This window comes from Pediculus humanus, genomic scaffold, assembly GCF_000006295.1.
Source record: "Pediculus humanus corporis 1103172107692 genomic scaffold, whole genome shotgun sequence".
NCBI lineage: Eukaryota > Metazoa > Arthropoda > Insecta > Psocodea > Pediculidae > Pediculus > Pediculus humanus.
The window spans coordinates 58,391-81,060 of NW_002987299.1; the positions used below are offsets into that span (position 1 = coordinate 58,391).

Genomic DNA, 22,670 nt, shown 5'->3' on the forward strand with positions numbered 1-22,670 from the left:
CCTACACAATTCATTCATTCATTCATTCATTCATTCGTTCGTTCGTTCGTTGGTTGGAATTATTCATCTTTTATAACATCTAGTAGTATTTTTTTTTTATAGGTACTTTATTACGAGTTTTGCCATTTAAGATTTTATACGTGAATCAAAGGCGTATGATATTATTATTATTATTATTATTATTATTATTATTATTATTATTATTATTATTATTATTATTATTATTATTATTATCATTATTATTTAATTAAGTTTTTTTTGAATTTCTTTCGAATGATTTACGTCAAAAAAAAAAAAAAAAAAAAAAAAATTTTTATAGGCGGTTTTAAAACGAATGTTTTTTAAAAAAAATTATTTTACACGTTTATCCGTTTCGAATAGATTTAATAATAATAATAATAATAATAATAATAATAATTATAATTATAATAAGAAAATTAATGTGATTGATGACGTCGTTTTAATAAATAAATAAATTTTTATATAAATTTTTTTAGGGTTTCAGGTAAGAAAAAAAAGGAAAGAAAAAAAAAAAGAAAAAAAGTAAACTCGACGATGGTTTTTTTTTTTTAATAATTCGTACGCCAATGAATGAATGAACATCTCGCAAAAATTTCATCAATGAAAAAGAAAAAGGCAAGGAAATACGCATGATCCAATTCATTCATAAATGAAAATCATTCGTTAAAGTCAACTCGCCGAAATAAAGACACACAGTAAATATTATTATTATTATTATATATATTTAGTTTTGTGTGAAATATAGAAGAAAAAAATATTATTTTGATAAAAAAAATTTATCGTCGAAAAAAATCAAACGCGAAACGATAACAAAAACAAAATATCGAGAGGGGTGTGTAATAATTGTGTATAAGTGTTTTTTTTTTTTTTTTTTTTTACCGTACATTCGTTCGTCGTATTATTATTATTATTATTTTCGGTCGGAAATGTATTATTTTTGTTAAAGTTCCCCTTTTTCAAAAAAAAAAAAAAAAAAAAAAGGGAAGTTGGATGTTAAAGCGAATTCTTTTACGTTTTGTCAATGTTAAAACAATCTAATAAACAAACACAAGGGAATTATTATTATTATTATTATTATTTTTACTATTGCGGCAAAGGTTTCGTCAAGTTTGGAAACATTGGAAACATCCGTATTTAACGTTAAAAAAAACTTACAACCAACAACGAAATTTACAAGAATTTAAAAAAAAAAAAAAAAATTTAAAAAGAGAGGAGGATGTAAACGGTTTTGGAATGTCGTTTTGAAAGAGAAAAAAAAAAAAAAAGCAGGAAGTTGATGTTGAGAAGTAAGACGGTCTATTCTTAATTGAGAGCGTTGGTTACATTATACGAACGATTGTTAGAATTTTGAAATAAAAATGGAAGTTTTAAAAAATCACCGCTAGGTGTTTTTTTCATTCATGAAAAAAGAAAGGAATACAAAATGGCGGACCAAAAACGTGAGGTTCGTGTAGAGGAAAGATTGAAAATAAAAATAGGTGAGTTATATTCATTGAACATTATTATTATTATTATTATTAATGTTTATTTTAAAGGGGGTGACGAATTCCGTCGCGAATCGTAATTATTATTAAAATGGTTAATTGCGACGGAAAATATTTGTTAATTATGAAAATGAAAACCTCACACCCTAAACATTAGAACGAATTGTATTATTATTATTATTATTATTAGTATTATTATTATGATCAATGAACAGGTGTTGGCGAAATTGTAATTACGTTAACTTTGTTGACTTTATAAAAAAACTGTTAAATATTTGTATTAATCAATCATGATTTTTAAACACCGCCATCATTTGTTCTGATTTTTCAATTTAAGGCATCGTAAAAGGAATTTCGAAAGCGAGGCTTGTGTGTAAACTTCCCCCTCCCTCCCCCCCTCTTTAATCGTTTTATTTTAAATTATCTATTATTATTATTATTATTTTTATCAAACATCATTATTTACAATTTGTTAATAAAATTATTTGATTAAAATCATATCAAATTTTCAAGTATCTTTTAGTATTGAAATTATATTTATTTTTAAAACTGTAAAAGATATATTTTTATAATTTTTTAATGGCAGAATGTCTTTCTTTTTGATATTTTGTAACAATGGTTGGTTATGTGACATTGTTTTTGTCACAAACGGACAATTTTTTAATTATTATGCAATATTAGAATTTAACATTCTTTCTCATTTATTTTTTTTTTTTTTTTTTTACCTAAATATTTTTTATGTGACGATTGAAATTTTCCAGTTGTCAAAATAAACGAGTTTGTATCGTTTTGAATAGAATTTTTATTATTATTATTATTATTATTATCATTATAAAAAGGTGAAGCGAAAAATCTTCCGAGTAGACATCAGGGAGGACCAGGAGGATACAGAGATGTTTTTTGTGCATTGACATTAGACCAAGAAGAAATATTTAGAACTACAACGGTGGAAAGAACATTAAAGTAAATTTTTTTTTTTTTAATATTAAATATTATCATTATTATTATTATGTGTTTTTGGTTTGGTTTTTCACATTTACTAAATGTTTTAATTTTTTTGTTTTTAATTTCAGTCCATTTTTCGGTGAAGAATTTCAATTTGAAATTCCAAGGAGGTTTCGTTATTTATCAGTTTATGTTTATGATAGGGACAAAAATGAAAAAGTTATCGGGAAAGTAGCAATAAAGAGGGAAGATTTAACGTCTTACAACAATAAGGATCATTGGTTTCAGTTAAAAAATGTCGATTGTGATAGCGAAGTGCAAGGGAAATGTCAAGTCGGAGTAAAACTTGAAAGTAGTTTGGATGCCAATGGAGATGATAAAGTGGTTGTTAGGTTGGTGGGAAAAATAAAATCACCAAAAAAAATTTTTCATCAAGCTAAAATGAATATTATCGTTTATTAAAAAATTTTCTATTTGCAGGTTACTAGAATGCAGCGATTTAACTTTGAAGGGGGGCTCTTGCGATCCTTTTGCTACCGTTACCATGGTGTATTCAAATGGAAAACAAGATTTGAAAAGGACCAAAGTCAAAAAGAAAACAAATTCACCTAAATTTGATGAAACCTTTACATTCGAAGTGTGTAAAAATTGATTATTTAAAAACTTATTTAAAATTTGAATGAATTTTTTAATCATGAATTAAATTTTCATGAAATTTTATTTATAGTTGCCAAACGTTAATGGAAAACAAGGTCAAAATCACGACAGGGACACATATCAGGTTCACAACACGGAAAGAGATGTGGAATTTAGCGAAGTTTTGGTCACTTTGTGGCACGATTCTCCCGGAATGAGTGACAATCTTTTCCTCGGAGAGGTTCGAATCCCAGTGCGCGTTCACGTTATACAACAATATGGAGTAAACAACGCTTGGTAGGATTTTTTTTTTAAAAACAAAAAAATCAAATCGTTATTATTATTTTTTGTAAATAAAATTTTTCTTTTTTTTAAAGGTACTATTTACAACCAAGATCAAATAAAAGTAGAAGTTCTTCCAAATCTCAATCGGTTAATTCGACTCTTAAAAGTACAAATAATTTAAACGAACTCGGTTCAATTAGGTTAAAAATGAATTATGAAGCCGATCATGTTTTTCCTAGTCAATTTTACGAGCCGCTGAGAAAAATTTTGTTGGAAAGCAGCAACATGAAGGTAGTGAATGAATGATGAAAAATTATTTTCATTCGTTCAAACAAAAGGAAATTTTTCAAAATGATTTTTTTTTAATGCGATGTAAAATATTTTGTGTTTAAAGCCTGTCACGTCTAGTGCTGCGTATATACTCGGTGAAATAGTAACAAGTAAAATGGAAGCTGCTCAACCTTTAGTACGTATTATGACTCATCACGGTCAAATTGTCTCAATAATAAAAGCTTTAGCCAAATGGGAAATTTCAAAAGTAACGTGAGTATTGCTGCCACCATTTTTTTTGTTTTCCCCCCTAATCACATTCGCAATTTCTTATGTTATTATTATTATTATTATTTACAGCGATGCAAATACGATTTTTCGTGGAAATACTCTCGTAAGTAAAATGATGGATGAAGTTATGCGTTTGGCAGGATCTCATTATTTAAGAAGTACTTTAAAACCATCTCTGGAAGTCATTTTATCGGAGAAGAAAAATTGCGAAATAGATCCGACGAGGGTGAAAGACACGGGTCAAATAGAAACGAATTTAGCTAATCTTAAAGTAAGTCGATACTCGCCTTTTTTGTTTTTTTTTTTTTTTTCGTACGAGAAGAAGAAGAAAATGTGTTATTACACAATGATTGTGTCGATTTAGGAATACGTTGAAAAAGTATTCAAGTCTATAACGAGTTCTTCATTGTCTTGCCCGACTTTAATGTGCGAATTATTTCAAGTTTTAAAAGAATTGGCCATCGAAAGGTTTCCGAACAATAACGAAGTTCGATATTCCGTCATATCCGGTTTCATTTTCCTTAGATTTTTCGCTCCCGCCATATTAGGACCTAAATTATTCGATTTAACATCTTCTCCCATAGTAAGTGACTGTATTTATTATTATTATTATTATTTTGCGTATTTGCATTTATTTATATTGTATAAATAAAAAAAAAAATACTTGTTGTAGGATCAACAAACGAATCGAACACTTACATTAATATCAAAAACAATGCAATCCCTGGGAAATTTGGTTTCCTGTAAATACAAAACTTCCGGTTTAGAACAACACAAGGAAAAGTACATGAGCCGATTGTTGGAATCTTTTCAAAATCCTCCTCATATAGAAGCCGTTCGACAGTTTTTGGAAATAATATCGGCGTCTTCGAGGCCGAACGGGCAATCTTGTACCACTTTTGCTCCCGTTGTACTTAAGGAAGGGTAAATATACATATTTATATCCGAACCTGAATTTTTTTTTTTTTTTTTTTTTGTTAAGAATTTGTAAATATTTTAAATTTTTTTTGTTTTTTTTTTTAATGCCAACTAAATTAGGAAAAGGTAAATTTATTCGTTAAGGCATTCGTACCTAAAAACCTATATTGTTATTTAATGTTTTTATTGCTTTTTTAAATTTAAATAGAATCATGGTCAAACGTGCGCAAGGACGAAAAAGGTTTGGTAGGAAAAATTTCAAACAACGTTATTTCAGATTGACGACTCAGGATTTGAGTTATTCGAAAGCCAAAGGAAAGGAACCCCTTTGCTGTATTCCTTTGAGTCAGATTTTAGCCGTGGAACGATTAAACGAAGATAGTTTTAAAATGAAAAACATGTTTCAAATAATACAATCGGAAAGGCGAATGTTATACGTTCAGGTATGAGGTATTCGATTATTTTTTATCACTCGGGGGGGGAGGAGGGGATTTATTTACGAAATATATATATATATATATATATATATATTTTTTTTTTTTTTTTCAGGCGAATAATTGCGTGGAAGAAAAAGAATGGATCGACATATTGACGAAAATTTGTCAAACAAACACCAACAGACTGGAAAGATTTCATCCATCCGCTTTTATCAATGGAAAGTGGTTATGGTGGGTATTCAAAAAAATCTAGCGGAGATTGATTAATTAATTAATTAATACGCGTGATAATATTTTTTATTTGTTCACTTTCAGTTGTAATAAATTTCAAGAATCAGCTCAGGGTTGTCAAGAAGTTACGAGGCGGGAAAGACTGGAAATGACTTTGGATCCCGATCGAGAATTGCAAAGGATTCATTCGATTATCATATCTCAGATAAAACGTTTGGAAACTTTGATAAGTACGTCGTTACGGTGCGACATAAGTTATGTAAACTTTGTTGTTTTAATAATAATAATGATGATTTTTTACAAAGGTGGATGTTATTATTATAATCACGATTCGAATGCTGCGACGCAGTTTAAAGTCGAAGACGTCAATTCTTATTTGCACACGTTAAACGAATTGAAAAACATATCGTTAAATCTCGAGCAAGAGCATAGGATTTATCAGAGGCAGTTGGCTCGGGAAACCAAATACGGGAGCAAGTGAGTGGGGGGTGACACGTCACAAACACTTAATTTTTCATTTTACCGAATGGGATTTAATTTTCCTTTTTTCATTTTTTTTCTGCACGCAGGCAAGCTCCCATCGGTGACAATAATTATTTACTCTTGGCGACGAGATCTCCATTCGATCCCACCGTCACGCTACGAAATTACGATTCCTGGAAAATTGGTAGCACGTCTTCGATGCCGGCCATGATGCCGACTCGTAGTTGCACGTCTTTCCGTAGCGCGAGACCGGGGGCCGATGGAGAAAGCAACGTGTACACCATTCTCAAATACGATTATTCTCCTGCCTGTGGTCAATGTGATACATCAACAAACGTCCAGCTTACGACCGGATCAACGGTCGAAGATTCGTCTTCTTCGGGTAAAAGACTCTACGAAAAAAAAGACATTGTTCATCAGGGAAAAAAACCTTCGTTCCCCGAAAGAGTTTGCACCTCTTGATTTCCCTCTTTTCTAAGATGATTATTTTCTAAATATAATCTCTCGATTATTCCCATCAGAGAAATAATATAAAGAGAGAGTGTGAGAGAGAGGAGGGAAAATTATCTCTCTCTCTTTCTCTCTCTCTTTCTCTCTCTCTTCGAATCATTCGAATTTTACAATTTACGGTTAGGATTTTATTGTAATTATTGACGATTGTATAATAAAAATGTATATTTTTTATTAATTAAAAAGAACTTTTAAAAGTTTCACGCGCACACCCGCACACTCGGAAACTTTTATTCAAAAAAAAATATAATAAAAAAGTGAATTCTCAAAAAAAAAAAAAAAACAATTTGTGTATATTTTAAACATTTTTTTTTTTTTTTTTAATTTATTTTTTTTGACTGTCTTAATGTGGTTGATCTCTCAGTATAAAAACTTTTATTTTATTTTTTTCTGCTAATTTATAAATATAAATTAGTTAATAATAATAATAATAATAATAAATGTCTTTTTTAACAAAAAAAAATTTATTTCATATTATTGTGTGAATGTAAATATGTAAATTTTTTTTTTTTTGTAATAATTTTAATAATTAATTATTTTTAATAATTTAAAAAAATAATAATGATAATAAGGATAATTCAATAATTATTTTATTATGTATAATCGTGGGCCTGATTTGGATTACAAAAAAAAAAAAATCTTAAATTGTTGTTTGCTCAGTTTGTTAAAAATTATTAATTTTTTTTTTTTTTTTTTTTAATAAAATTAATATTCGTCCGATATTTAAGTGCCTGAAATATTTTTAATACAAAACAAGGTAAAAAAAGTGCTTCCCACCAAAACGTTAAAAATTAAATTTTCATTAAACCGTTTAAATAAATTAAAGAAAATTCAATTAATTAATTAATTTAACAAAATTTTTTTTTGTTTATTTTATAAATAAATACATTGTACAACATTGTAAAACTTACATTTAATAAATTATTTAAATTGTTGTAATTGAAATTAAATTACAAATTAATATAAATATTGTTTAATTTTGAAATTTTTTCTTTTTTTTTTTTTTTTTAAAAAAAGTTTAATTGGGACTAAATGAAATTTAATAAATAATGAGGGATTGATTGATTGATTGATTGATTGATTTTTAAAATAATTTTATTAACCTTTTAAAGGTTTCATTTTAAACCTTTTCTTTTATATATATATTCAAATTATAGAGAAATTTAATTGTTATTAAATTAAACAATGTATTATTAGTGCCATTTTAATTTGTTTTTGGCATTAAAAAAGAAGTCAACAAACTATAGTAAGAGAGATAAAAATGTGGGGGGTCAATCAAGTTTTTCCATTAAATTAAATGCCAAACTCTCCTCACTTTTTTTTTTTTTTTTATCACCGAATTCTTTTATAAAAATTAAATTATTTGTTTAAGTGAGAGATAATTTATCGATTTGAAAAATTGTTTTTTTTTTTTTTTGTTATTTATAAATAAAGTTTTTTATTTTAAAATTTAAATTTGGCGGAAATGGAAAACGAGGTATTACGAACAATGGAGTGAATTGAAAGGAAGTCGAAGAATCGGAAATAATTTGGTCAAACATGGCGTCGATTCATGTTTCCTATTAAATTGTTCGTGATTCATGTATATTTCAAACATGTAAAGCTTTATTTAATGCGAATTAGTTATGACATCGTTACATTTTGTAGTTCACCCAATACCGGGTACGGAAGATCAGTTAAATGAAAGGTACGAAAAGGTTTTATTATCTCTTATTAATTATATATGACGACCATTTGTGAATACAATTGGTGTGGCTTCTGTTTCTGACATATTCATATCAAATTACGACAAAACAAATTATTTTCATTTGAAAATCATTAATTTTGTAATACCGGATTAATTATTTTTAATTAATTTGATTTCATTTTCATATTTTTTTTTTTTTTTTAATATTCTTAAGGTTTTAATCAAGGTCGATGCCCATATTATGATTCCTTTAAGACCAAGCCCGGCCACCATTTTGTTTTCGACAATCTTGTACCTATTTTTCTACCCTATTTATGTAATAATATCGTGAAATTTTTTAAAATTTAAACCGTTTCATCATTCTTAAAATCATTTTCCATGCTAAAAAATTACAATTTCAATTTTTTACTCATATATTTTCCTTTTAAAAATGACTTTAATTTTTAATTAGAATGCAGATAATTTTTGCATCAGCGCATATGCAATTATTCGTTACAATAATTCACTCAGTGTATTCAATCAATATTTACGTACACATCCCATATGTATTGCAATTAATTTTGTTTTTAATTATTATTTCATTAAATTCACATTTTATAAAATAATTTTTAATACAGACACTTACCACAATACCAAACAAAAGCTTTTTTTTTTATCATGAGTTAATGGTTGTGGTCTTGATTTCAATTCTTCAATTTATATTTTTTACATATTTTATTTTTTTAATTTTTGTAATTTATATAAAAATGTCATGAAATTCTTTGTGAGCTTGTAAATTTTATTACCATAATTTTACAAATTCATTTTTTAAATAATTTAAAATGTTTTTTTTTTTTTAATTTCCAAATTCGATTTGTATTATGCATGCACCTGTCTAAGTATTCAATCCAAAACGATATTTTTTGTTTTCAGCTTTAGTATTATTTAATACCAAGCTTGATTTTCATATTAGGAAATTTAAATTATTTTTTATTATAATTACATAATTAAATTGTTATTAATTACGATTGTATTAATCGATTCAAACTTATTTAGTATTAATAAATAAATCTTTCCGTTTTTATAAGGAGAATAAAATAAAAGTTTTTTTTAAAATCTTATCGCAATGCATATTTACTTAAATAACTTTTTTATTTGATTTTAGGCTCAAGCAAGTTTCAGACAAAATTAACAGGTTTGGGTCTACAGTTCCATCGGTGCTAGGTAGCCTCAGAGTCCCTGTAAAAACTATCGTTGTTGGTCCAACACATTTAGCTCTTTTACTCGAAGATGGCCATATTTGTAGAGTTAATTTTTCTGTTATAACGGATAGATTAGATTTGACAAAAAAAGATCCTAATAAAAAGTAAGTAATAAGTTAAGTTTTTTATCGTTTTAAATTTGAATTTAGTAATAAATCACAGTGTCATTGTTTTGTTACAATATAAATTTTTTTAAAAAAAAATTACATTGCACCACTCATTTGTAAGAAAATAACAGCCTACTTAAGTTAATAAAGTCTATGAGAAGAGTAAAAAAATCCATATAATTTTCATAAATGAGGTAATAATGTCAAAAGGTTATGTGTTAATGCGGATTCAAAGTTAAATTTATTTACTTTTAAAATTCTAATTTTACTATGAGATTTTTAATTAACCATGCTAATCAAGTTAAAACAATTTAAATTTAATTAGAAAATTTATTGCTGTGTGATTTATTTTTAAGGTCCAATGTAAGTAATGGCGGAAGTGGTAGACAGCTCAATCGCAGTCGAACAACGAGGATGGTTCGTTCGGCTGCCATTAGAGGTTCAGGATCTCGTTCAACATCTGCAAGTTCTATTATGGCCACAAGACCCGTAGTTCCGGCGACTTACGTTCCTGAAGAATTAGTGACTCAAGCTCAAGTTGTACTTCAAGGAAAAACTCGTAATTTAATTATTAGAGAACTACAAGTAATTATAATAATTTTAGGGTTATTATTTTTATTTAACGATCGTTTAAAAATTAACAAGATTTCATTTTTAATTTTGGTTTTTCAGAGAACCAATTTAGACGTAAATTTGGCTGTTAACAACCTTTTATCGCGAGATGAGGAAGAAGGTGATGATACAGAAGAAGCTCCGGATTCTTATGTTCCAGAAGATTTAATATCTTTGTTAGATGGTGGATTCCATGATCAACATTCGGTTATTATTGACGCTGATTCAATGTTTTCAGAGGATACTTTTGGTTATTCAACAATTAGACGGTGATTATTTATAAAAATTTCGATTTAACTATTCAAATCGTATTTTTAACGAAAACTTTTGGGACGAATTAATAGCATTCATTAGTTGTTGATTTTAAATGCAATAATTTATTGATTTACGACCTTGTTAAATTTTGTACTTACTTCATACAATTGTGTTTATCTTATGCCTTTTTTTTTAGCAGAGGTGGACCTTCGTCTAGACGTCAGACCTCAGCTTCAGATAGAGATCCTGAAGATTCATCACGGCGACATTCTAACCGAGATAATTTTCCTTCTTGGAGAGAAAGGCAATATTTAGGTCCCAGGAGGTGGTTAGAAAGTGCTTTAAGAGATTCTTCTTGGGATAAAGATCCAGGTATAAATTTTTATAATTATTTAAGTAAATGTTTCTAAAGAAAAATCTTAATTTGCAAAATAAATAATACTAACTTCTTTTTTTTTTTTTTTTTATTTTATTTTAAGATTCTAAAAAAAAGGAATTTGCCCAACAAAGCCCTCTTTGGACATCTGATGAATTAGAATATTGGCCTGACAATAATGTAAAGTTTACTATGATAGCAGCTCTTCACAGTGAACTTATAGCTGTCTCAAGCACTGGTCAATTATATCAATGGAAATGGAGTGATCCTGAACCGTATAGACACCCTGATGTGAGAATTCTAAAAATTACTCTTTAAACAAAAATTTAAGTTATGATTTATTTTAATTTTGGTTTGTTTTTTTTTTTAGAATCCGAATGTTCGACACCCAAAAGCGATTCAGCTTGGTTTAATGTATGAAAAAATAACAATGATATCCGCCACTACAATCAGAGCTTCGGCTGTAACGGAAAATAATAAAGTTTGTACTTGGGTCGACGAAATGTTGACTCCCGTAGCAGCCAAGTTGGAACATCCTTGTCAGGCGTTTTCTGAGTTTAACATGGAAAAAATTATATCACTCCATACATGTACTCTTTACACTCTTGTTAAGTTAGAAGGTGGAGCTCTGTACTGGTGGGGTGTCATGCCATTTTCTCAACGTCGTAAATTATGGGAAAAATTCAGAGCTAAAAGTCGTAAACACAGACCGTCGGCAAACACTCAGGATATTCTCGTCGGAAGTCAAGTTTGTATGAAAAATTCTCCAATGTGCCAGCCTGGAGCTTTAGGATTTACTGTGTCTTACGGAGTTCCTAAAGCTGGTCAATTACAAAACTCTGCTTGGAACTTGACCGACGTTTGTCGATTTAAATTGGTTCCTTACGTGAGCGAAACTCAAAAAAGCTCATTGAGCCAAATCGGTGAGTTCTTTAACTTTACTCTTTTTGTTTTAAGAATTTTATAAATTTTAAATTTACTTTATAATATTAAAAATTAGGAATTGCTACGACGCTTTCCTGTCTTCCAAGCAAAACAACTAGCCATAAAGAAACGGCAGATCGATTGGACATGCCTCCTCCTCCTTCGCCGGCTTCAAGTACTTGTTCCGATACTGGATCGACATCTCATAAGCGAGCGAAACGCCCTGCTACGAAAAGTGAAGATCATGACAAAAAAGACGAAGAAGAGTGGCCCTTGAAAGATGTCATTTTTGTGGAAGATGTGAAAAGCGTTCCAGTCGGTTTGTAATTTAATAGTAATCACATTTAAATAGTATAGTCATTGTAAAAAGCTTATAATTTAAAATGGAATTATTACGTAGGGAGAGTTTTAAAAGTTGATGGAGCGTATGCTGCTGTGAAATTCCCTACGGTGAAAGATAATAGTTCTGGAAAAGAATCTAAAGAAACTGACGATTCTACTAGTCTTTTACAAGAATGCAGATTAATGAGAACTGATGATTTGCAAGTTCTTAAATCTAATTCCACATCTAGATCCCCTGACTGCTTTCAAAGAGTTCCGAAAAAAGTAAATATTTCCGATAGTGCTGGTCAAATACTTACATTAACGGTTGACGATCAAGGTAAGACGATTCATTTAGTTTTACTGGTAAAGGCAAGTTTTTATTTTTGTAAATAAATCAAATATTTTTTTTTTTTATTTTTTTAATTTGCAGGAATTCATGCTATTGTAAAAAATGGCCGAAAACTGAGTTACGTTATTTATAATTTATCCAGTGGTAGAGCCGAACAAGATAGTCCTTTTCCAATGGATTGCACATCATCTTTTCTTGGTTTAGAGCCTAGGAATATAAGCATTACCAGTACTGGAGAAGTGAGCGGATTAGAATTTTGAAAAAAAAAAAAAAAAAAAAAAATTTTTTTAATATTTTAAATTGATTTTTTATCTTGTAATTTCAGAGTAGCGAAAACGTGCTTATTGTTCGAGATGGAAATTCGACCATATTTCCTATGGCTAAAGACTGTTTGAATTCGATTAGAGATCCCCAATGGTTAGATTTGCCACCGATACGTTGTATCGGAGCAGGAACTCACGCACTTTCTTCTGTTCCAAATAAAAATTTGAAAAATCAGGTTTGTCCAAGTTTGTTTTACTTTTATCTTTTTTATTTGTGCATGAGTTATTTAAAATTCATTTTTTTCACATGTCAAATTTTTTTTTTTTTTTTAGGTAGCTGTTATTGTTATGGCTGTGGAAAATCAAATTCTCATGTCTAAGATTTTAAGATGTGATTTAGATGGAATTAAATCAGTGCTTAATCAAATTGAAAATGAAGCCAAAGCCGGAATTTCTGGTATTAATTCGACTTTATCAAGTATTCTGGCTGAGCGGTGCGATGGAAATAGAAATATATTTCACGCTTGCGTGACCATGTGCGTACCGACGAGCAATAAAGAAGAACAAGGTATGCTTATTTCCGATGGGTAACGTTAACATAAAAAATAAAAATATATCAATTATTCGCTTTTTTTTTCTCACAGAAACCTTTGGCAATCCTCCGTCTGGAGGTCTCGAATCTATCAACGTCATTTCAAGTGCTCTCGGTTCTCGTTCCGTTAATCTTCGAGAAATGATGAGAAGAGCAACGGCAGCAGTACGATCGGGATCTGGAAGTGGAGCGATACATCCTTCGCGTGCTCCAGGAGATCCTCCCAGTGAAGGAGAAACTCCTCCGTTAGCCTCAGATGAACCTATTCCAACTCTTACATGGCCGCCTGATACTGTAAATCCAGGGGGAGAAGATGACAGTTACATCGATTTAGCTTCAAATCAAAAACCAAATACGAGTGAGTTTTCAAACACGTAAAATTTACGAATTAAAATTTTAATGCTTTTTAATAAGTCAACCGTTTTGGGTCTTTTAGGCTCGAACACAAATAAATATATGTTATATCCGACAGAAAGGAAAAACAATGCTTTGACGGCTCTTAAGTTGTTATGTGAAAGTCCTGCATTAGAGCCCCACATGTTGGAACTTCTATCAGCCAAGGATTCCCAAGGTCAGACTCCGTTCATGCTCGGTGTATCATATCGTGCTTATCCGGCAGCATCCATCATTCTAGACACCATTCAAATGGTTGCTGGAAAGCAAGCTGAAGGAGAAGGTAATTCAAATGAAATAAATGAGCATTTAAGAAAGCGACCGATTTATTCGAGTATTGTTTCGCGTGTTTTTATCATTAATTTTTATTTTGCAGTGAAAAATTCAATGAATTCTATGATTTATCCTCGGGGATCTAATCCGGATCATAATCCGCTTCATGTTCTCTGTTGCAATGACACTTGTTCCTTTACATGGACCGGTGCCGAACACATTAATCAAGATATTTTTGAATGTAGGACTTGCGGTCTTACAGAATCATTGTGCTGTTGCACCGAGTGTGCAAGAGTTTGTCATAAAGTTAGTATAATTTCATCGAAATATTGTAGGATTAAATTTTTTTTCAATTGGAAAATTTGAGTTTATAACAATTATTTTTAGGGTCATGATTGCAAACTTAAAAAAACTTCTCCTACTGCTTACTGTGATTGTTGGGAAAAATGCAAATGCAAAGCTCTAATCATGGGTCAACAAGTTCCCCGATTTCAACTTTTGTGCCATCTTGTTTTAACTACTGATTTGGTTTCCTATCCAAACACCAGGGGAGAAAACATATTATTGTTTTTGGTTCAAACAGTAGGAAGGCAAAGTGTTGAACAACGTCAATATCGAACTTCTAGACCTAGAAGCACGTCAAACAATTCGAGAAAAACTCCGTCGTCTGACATGGAGCAAGATATGCCCGATCACGATTTAGAACCTCCAAGATTTAGCAGACGCGCGCTGGAAAGACTTTTAAACGATTGGAACGCGGTTCGAGCAATGCTAATGTCCGGTATGAGGGAAGTTGAAAAAGGAGCGCATTTCGAGGAAGACGCCTATCTTCAAGCTCAAAGTGGAAGCGCTTTACTGGATAAATTTACTCATTGTCTACTTGTTAAGTGCAGCACTGAAATGTTGGATGCCTTACTAACTACTCTCATTCGCGAGCTTCAAAATAATACAGAACCTGGAAGACAGGCTGAAGCTAAGGTGGTTTCAAGGCGTTTTATTCGTTCCGTTGCTCGTATATTCGTTATATTTTCAATTGAAATGGTTCCGAATTCTTCAAAAAAAAGAGGGTATGTATATATATTTTTTTTTAATAAATGATTTTTGTCGAGGTTTTAAATCGATAATTATTATTAATAAATTTTTTTTTTTTTTTTTTTTTTTTTTTCAGATTAAATACTCATAATCAGCATTTATTAAAATGTCGTCGTGCCTTCCAAGCTTTAATTAAAATTGCAATCGAAGAAGTTTGCGAAATTGCCGATTCTTTAATTACACCGGTTCGTTTGGGAGTCGTTCGACCTACTGCACCTTTTACTCTTGCTAGCTCAACTTTAGAAGCTATAAACGTAAGTATTACAAACCTTTTTGTTTAAAGTTTTTTTTTTTTTTTTTCAATATGATAATTCTTTTGTTATTTTTGTTTATTTTAGGGATCCGAAGAATTGTTTTCCGTGGAACCTTTGGCTCCTAATTCAACCAATACGAGTCGTGGCTCAGTGACGTCTGTTTCCATTCACGTTCCTCCAGCAGCTTCTACTCAATCGCAATCGAATGCAATGGAAATTGATGATGTTGACACTAATGAAGGTATTTTATCTTCTAATTATACAAAATAAGTTATTTGAATGTAATAAAATATTAAAGAGAGTATAAATGATTTAAGGAATGGTTGCCGACGATGACAATAGCGAACAAGAAGATATCGCAGACCGACCAGCAGATAGAGGTATGTAATTTGGTCGTGTTTTTGTACAGATTTAAGCTAAACAAGTATCTAAAAAAGTAATTTTTTCTAGGTGAGCCACTGGAAAGGGATAGCGCCGACGTGGGAAATAGTCACGTGGACGATAATGATCAAAGAGACGATCAAAGTGATACAACTGAATTAGACTTGTTAGCTGAATCGGAAAGTGATTCTGATGATAATCAAAGCAATCAAGATCCAACATCGGCTCAAAGCAGAAGTGAACAAACTGGTGCCACACTGGGGTCCGATACCGGTAAGGAACTGATTTTTTTTAAAATTTATTGGTTTAAATAAAAGGCTCTCCTCCTATTCGAATGTCTCTTATGAGCAATGTTTTGCGCACTCTTTACGAGACTAGGCGGAGAGCAAATGAAATCAAAACACAAAGTTATCTTTCTTTAGGAATAGCATCATTGTTGCTTTATCCAGATGATGAGTCTGGCGATTCGAGTCAGCAGGAAGAAGAAGAAAGCGAGGCTGGGGAAACGGATGAGCACGATGCCACGGAAGATTTGACTCTTTCAGAAGAACAATTGGAAAGACGGTCTTCTCAAGCCGGTCACGGGTCTAGGAACAATCTTGCGCCTCAGACTATGCAATGGGCAATAAGAACTAGAGAGACGAGAGGAGGAAATAGAGCTTCAGGAGTTCGAGTTACTGGTGGAAATTCTTTGGTTTTTATCGATCCTACATCTTTGAGAAGATCTACTTCGGCTGCCGTTGCGGCCGCAGCCACTCAGGTGAATTTTTTAATCAAATATATAATCTATTAAAGTAGTCATTTATACAATATTAGATCACGAAATAAAACAATTACGCAGAGGTATTCAACAGGTACATAAATCCTGAAATAAGTTTTAGGATTAAAAAAGGTGCATAATAATAATTTTTATTTCTAGGAGCCGGCCACAATGGCAACCACTGCAAGTTGTTTGGCCAGGGCTTTTGCAATTGTCGTTCGTCAAATTACGGATTTGTTAACCATGCTGCAAGATTATCATGCACTCCTACCATCTTTACCGCGGACATTAGATGTGTCATACCAAGACTCTATAGATTTACAAGTAAAAATAATTGCTCAAAATTTTTTGGTTTTTTATGTAGCAAAAAATATTTTTCTATTAATTTCTACGTTATCTGTTTCAGCTTTATGTGGATTACCGTCTCAAACCAACGTGGGACTGGTTATTAATGGTCATGGATTCCACCGAAGCACAATTACGCTTCGGTGCAGCTTTGACACACTCCTCAGACCCCAATCATCCAGGTGAGTTTTTTAATTAATAATGTAACCTTGCTTGCTTAAAAAACATTAACACGGGCTGATGTGGTCCTTAGGGAATTTTTTTTTTTTTTTTTTTATCTAGATCCTTTGATTAATGTTGTTATTTTACAGGGCACCCCCTACATCATGCTGCAGGTATGGGCTTTAATACGGGGGCTGCATCTGGTCTCTCGGGCTTGCTCGGGTCAACTGCATCTTTTTCGCTTTCGGTTCTTGGTGAGTGGTTATACTAATTTTCCTATCACCATAACCGATGTACAATATTAGGCCTTTTAAATATATATATATTTATTTTGAAAAGAGGCTTTAATAATTCGCTTATGCTTAATTTAAGCTATTCTAACTTTTTTTTTTTTTTTTTTTTTTTTTTTTTTTTTTGTAAATACACCTTTGGTTGTTGCTTTTATTCGAAAATTTCGAAAGCATTCGAAATTCGAAAAATTCGAAGCATTTCTCATGGGAAATATTTTTTTAGGTAATCACGGAACTGCTGCAACTCAAGGAAACGTTGTTAATACGACCGGAAACACTGCGAGACAACCTTCTTCTAACACTCATCGTCCTGTCACTTCTAGTGGATCGGCAAACACTGCTACAAGAATGGTTGGATTCGGTGGAACCGGAAGTAGTAGCGATCAGCCAAGAACTTCTAGAGATCGAGAAAACAATAGTAATAATTTAGTTTACATTAATTTTTGTCTTCCAATTACTTTTTTAATTTGTCCTAATTTTTCCTGAAATTTTAAATTTCAGACGTTCATTCATCTCGACGCGAATTGCTTTCTTATTGCTTGTCCCTGATGAGAGCTCATAATGCGGAACATCTTGATTCACTTCCGGTTTTGGATGTTTCCGCTCTTAAACATATAGCTTACGTTTTAGATGCTCTTATTTATTACATGCGATCTGGAGTTGGTCAGGATTGTGTTTCGGCCAATAAAAATTATAACATCGTTGATAACTGGAACACTGACCAGGTATAAAATCTAGGTTACTTTAATTATACCTATAGTGAATAAATTTGTTTAAAACGTAAACTTTTTTGCCCTAGGATGAAAATGAAAATGATGAAAATGACGATGATTTGACGCGATCCATCGCTTTGTCCACCGATTCTTTAGATGATAATGAATTATCAATTGGAGGCGGAAGAGGGAGAAAACATTCGTTTTTACAAAGATCGGATTCTACTTTGTGCTTGGGTAACTTATTTTTCCAAATATAAATTAATAATAACACAAATAATTAATCAAATTAATATTTGTATTTGATCTAACATTTCAGGTTGCCCTCCACCGGATCCTTTTGAAACACCTCTTGCCGAGGCACTTCCATTAGCCGATCAACCTCATTTACTTCAACCGAATGCTGAAAGAGAGGATTTATTTGGAATTCCCAAGCAACCCATAACCATACCGGCTTCTTGTTAGTGTTCTTTTTTTATGTAAGTTTTTGTAAAAAAAAAGAAATAATAATAATAAAAACAACTCATAATTGTATTACAGCTCACCCACCTGGATGGCGGCCATTAGAATCCCTACCGACTCGTTTGGGATTAAGTGTTGGAGTCGAAGAAAGGAATACGACGTCGAATATGTCAGGTTTGTTTGGTTCCGGCTCGACTAATTCAGCTCACGAAAACCAAACGGATAAACATAGGAACAGTATTGGAGATCAGTCCTCTAATGTAAAATCCCAACTGTCGAACAATGCAAACACTCCCCTGGGTCCATTTTTGGAAATGTACGGCCATTTAATGCGAGCTATTGAAGATGAAAGGGGAGGTCCCGAGGGAGAAAGCGCTGCTGAAGAACCTCAAGATTTATCATTGCATCAGTTGCCATCAGGTAGTGGTACATAAAAATTTTTTTTTTTACGTAATATTACGAAATAAGTTTTTATAAAATAATTTTTAATGCATTTAACTTTATTCAAATTTAACTTAACTTTTAAAAAAAAAAAAAATGATTTCAGAAAACACTAAAATGGACGTGGATTACTCTGATTATTCGGATTCCGATTATGAAGCTTCGAGAAGTTCGGTCGCTAAAATTCCCGGTGATAATTCCGCAGCTAGATCATCCGATAATAAAGAAACTCCGCCGGTCATGAGCAGAGGAGATCAATCTTCGAATGTTCAACCCAAGGCAGACTCAGAATTTCACGAATCCGATAGTGATGCTCCGCCAAAGAAAATAAAAAAACCAAATTCACCGTTAAATAATACCCCACTCCTTAATTTGTTCCTTACGTCTCCTCACGCCGAACGCACCGCAACTCCTCCCTCTTCTCCTGCCATGATGTTTTCATCCAACTCCTCGCCTCCCCTTCCTCCTCGAACTCCGACTCCTCCTCCGAGCAGAGCTCCGATCATAGTTACATCCAAGAATGTCGCCACCGCTATCGCAATGGCCATAGAGCAAACCGGCGTTTCCAAATCGGGAAATGGGAAAAATGAAATGAACGGTTCGACCGACAGCATGTCTTTGGAAAACCTTAATTTGAATCCTCTTTTGCCTAATGTTTCACAGGCCTCCGGTAGTGCTAGTAGTCAGAGCAATAATTCATCGGGAATGAAAAGTGTTATTGTGAGAGCTGGTCCGAGCACTCAGACCACGGTTTGTATTTTTCTAATTTACTTTTTTCCCCGTAATTTTTATCGCAAGGTTGTGAATTGCTTGCATCCTTTTTTAGCTGTCTACTGAAGCACCTGATGTATTGGTAGTGCCAAACACATCACGTACCAATGGGGGAACTGTTGAAAATTCAGGAGAAATCAATGATATATCCACGCAAGTGACAGTAGAAACAACACCGTCGACGTCCGTGCACAGGTGGTAAATCATTATTATTATTATTATGTAATATTTATTTCGTGTGATTTAAACTAAAATTTTTTTTTTTTTATTTATTTTAAGGCTTCAACAAACCGTCGGTCAAGGAGTTTCTCATAATTTATTACTTAGACGTTGGAAATTTTCCTTGGATTTATTCGGGCGGGTTTTTATGGAAGACGTGGGTTTGGAACCTGGTTCGGTGGTAGCCGAACTAGTCGGATTTTCCGTTAAAGAGGCCAAATTTAGACGTGAAATGGAAAAACTAAGGAACGCTCAACAGAGAGATATAACATTGACAAAAGTAATAAAATGTTCAAAAAAAATTGATTAAGCTTTTATTGGCCATGGTCGGTGTTTTAACCGCGAGTCTTTTGTTTTAGATGGAAAGAGATAGAAATCAATTAATACTTTCAACATTTAAAGAACTCAACACTCAGTACAATAATTATCATAGAAGGCTGTCACCGCCACCTCTTGCTGTGAATCGCGTCAAAGTCTTTTTCAAAGATGAACCAGGCGAGGGAAGCGGAGTCACCAGGAGCTTTTACACGGCAATAGCTGAAGCTTTGCTTGCGAACGAGAAACTTCCGAACATGGATTCCGTGCAAATAAGCGTCTTGGAGAGAATGCGAACCGGGGACATGATACCCCGATCGGTAATGATTATCATCCTTTTTTATCATTTTGAAAACGCGGCAAGAGAGTTTTTGTTTTAAAATGGCGAATCCTTTTTCTCTTTAGTCTCCTAGAAGTTCCTCAGCCCTAAGACTGATGCCTGATCCTCGCGCAAGACGATCGCTGTCGATGGAAGCCAGACCGTTCAAACCGGCACCGACGGGTTCGGAAGCAAGTCAACCAAATAGAAATGAACATTTGTCTCACCATCAAAAACAATTAGGGGACAGGCTTTATCCAAAGGTAATGACCCCGTGTACCTGTGTCGCGGTTAAAACTTGATTGCGAAAAAAAAAACCGTTTTTTTCCATTTTTATTTTAGGTTTGCGCTTTAAGACCGGCTTACGCTGGTAAAATAACGGGAATGTTGCTAGAACTTTCTTCCGGTCAACTTTTGATGCTTTTGGCGAGTGAAGACGCACTCAGGCAAAAAGTAGATCAAGCATTTGAAATGATATTAAGTTATGGAGATGATAACGGATCAGCAAGTCATTTAGGTATTAATTTACTTTACAAAATGAAAATTTTTAACGAACCGCGCGCGTGTATGTAATTTCTTATATTCAATTTAGATATGGATTCATTTAATGGCGCGGAAAGGAGCGAAAAGAAGGGATTAACGAATAATTTAGGAGATGCGGAATTGACGGAAGCACAAGAAGATAATTCTCCACTTTTTTACTCGCCTGGAAAACGTGGATTTCATTCTCCCCGACAGGGTAGAGGAACTTATCAAAGACTAAACGCTTTTAGAAATGTAGGACGGTGAGTGTAATAATAATAATAATGGCAAATATTCGTTGTGAATTTTTGTTTTTTTTTTTTTTTTCTAATCAACTCAAACCACAAATTACGTTACAGATTATTAGGATTATGCTTATTACAAAACGAATTGTGCCCGATATTTTTAAGCCGCCACGTATTAAAATACATATTAGGTAGACCCATTAGATTCCACGATCTTGCGTTTTTCGATCCGACCATATACGAAAGCTTGAGACAGTTGGTTGTCGACGCGGAAACTAAAGATGGGCCGACCATGTTTAACGCATTAGATTTAAGTTTTAGGTAAGTTTTAGGCGATGAGACGTTACCAAAATGACGTCGCGAAAATTACAATTTTTAACGTTTTAAAAAATTTTCACAGCATCGATTTAAGCGCTGAGGAAGGGGGTGGAACGGTGGATTTGGTTGCCGGAGGACGAGACATTCAAGTAAACGTTTATAATGTATACGACTATGTAAGGAAATACGCCAAATATAAAATGGTTAAAGCTCAGGAAAAAGCTTTAGAGGTGAAGTGAAGTTTTTGTTTCCCCCCCCACCATCCCCCCGTTTTCAGGATTTTATATATATTAATTTGAATGGTTTTTTTTTCCCCCTCCGCAGGCACTCAGAACCGGAGTATTCGACGTGCTTCCGGTGGGGTCTTTAGACGGTTTGACAGCCGAAGACATTCGGTTACTTCTCAACGGAGTCGGCGATATAAACGTTGCCGTTCTCATAAGTTACACATCATTCGAAGATGAATCCGGTGAATCGAGCGAGAGATTAGTTAAATTTAAACGTTGGCTTTGGTCGATCGTCGATAAAATGTCGCACATAGAAAGACAAGATCTTGTACGATGGCCATTTTTTGTTTTTATCGCGGATTATTTTTGTTTAAAGGTGGCAATAAGGATGTTGATATTGTGATTTGTTTTCAGGTGTATTTTTGGACCGGAAGCCCTGCTTTGCCTGCGAGCGAAGCCGGATTTCAACCCATGCCATCGGTAACCATAAGGCCAGCCGATGATTCTCATCTTCCAACGGCCAACACTTGCGTATCGCGGCTTTACATCCCTTTGTATTCATGTCGACAGGTAATTTTTCTTCTTCCGCTTCTTCTTCTTCTTCTTCTCAAATCGTTTCCGTGTAAAAAAATTTTTTCCCTTTTTCAGGTTCTTCGTCACAAGCTTCTTATGGCCATAAAAACAAAATTATTCGGATTTGTTTAAAATTTAATTTTTATTGGAATTAATAATAACTTGTTGAAAGGATTGAAACACAAAAAATTTTTTTTTTTTTTTTTTTATTTTTTTTTTTTAATTATGATCATGATGATGATGATGGTGATGATGTTGATGATGACGATGATGATGATGTCGTGATGATGAAGAGGAAGATGAGAGTGGAAAAAGAAAGGATGTTTGTTTGTGTAATAATGACGATAATGATTA

At 32.5% G+C, this 22,670-nt stretch overlaps 2 protein-coding genes across 2 annotated transcripts; both read left to right on the top strand.

The window, feature by feature from the left end:
* Positions 1 to 1,444: 1,444 nt before the first annotated feature.
* Positions 1,445 to 6,463, top strand: Phum_PHUM303870 (Ras GTPase-activating protein, putative; the record flags this gene model as incomplete). Its single annotated transcript, XM_002427178.1, has 15 exons — positions 1,445 to 1,499; positions 2,345 to 2,468; positions 2,579 to 2,842; positions 2,931 to 3,091; positions 3,203 to 3,383; positions 3,464 to 3,662; positions 3,766 to 3,914; positions 4,002 to 4,203; positions 4,297 to 4,515; positions 4,606 to 4,856; positions 5,059 to 5,293; positions 5,400 to 5,518; positions 5,603 to 5,748; positions 5,824 to 5,995; positions 6,088 to 6,463. 15 exons carry the CDS (start codon positions 1,445 to 1,447, stop codon positions 6,461 to 6,463), a joined length of 2,853 nt encoding a protein of 950 aa, XP_002427223.1.
* Positions 6,464 to 8,136: 1,673 nt separating this feature from the next.
* Phum_PHUM303880 (ubiquitin-protein ligase EDD1, putative) lies at positions 8,137 to 22,448 on the top strand (the record flags this gene model as incomplete). Its single annotated transcript, XM_002427179.1, has 41 exons — positions 8,137 to 8,198; positions 9,343 to 9,543; positions 9,589 to 9,602; positions 9,688 to 9,780; positions 9,872 to 10,131; positions 10,219 to 10,427; positions 10,631 to 10,785; positions 10,893 to 11,080; positions 11,160 to 11,716; positions 11,821 to 12,036; positions 12,118 to 12,374; positions 12,468 to 12,625; positions 12,712 to 12,885; positions 12,983 to 13,217; positions 13,294 to 13,599; positions 13,678 to 13,917; positions 14,011 to 14,213; positions 14,295 to 14,948; positions 14,974 to 14,978; positions 15,076 to 15,253; positions 15,338 to 15,494; positions 15,571 to 15,633; positions 15,704 to 15,907; positions 16,057 to 16,394; positions 16,554 to 16,718; positions 16,801 to 16,921; positions 17,442 to 17,564; positions 17,693 to 17,916; positions 17,991 to 18,141; positions 18,224 to 18,364; positions 18,968 to 19,241; positions 19,858 to 20,077; positions 20,157 to 20,479; positions 20,529 to 20,694; positions 20,774 to 20,994; positions 21,055 to 21,216; positions 21,313 to 21,519; positions 21,599 to 21,746; positions 21,841 to 22,071; positions 22,158 to 22,313; positions 22,392 to 22,448. The coding sequence occupies 41 exons, from the start codon at positions 8,137 to 8,139 to the stop codon at positions 22,446 to 22,448; spliced, it is 8,217 nt and encodes a 2,738-aa protein (XP_002427224.1).
* Positions 22,449 to 22,670: the final 222 nt, after the last annotated feature.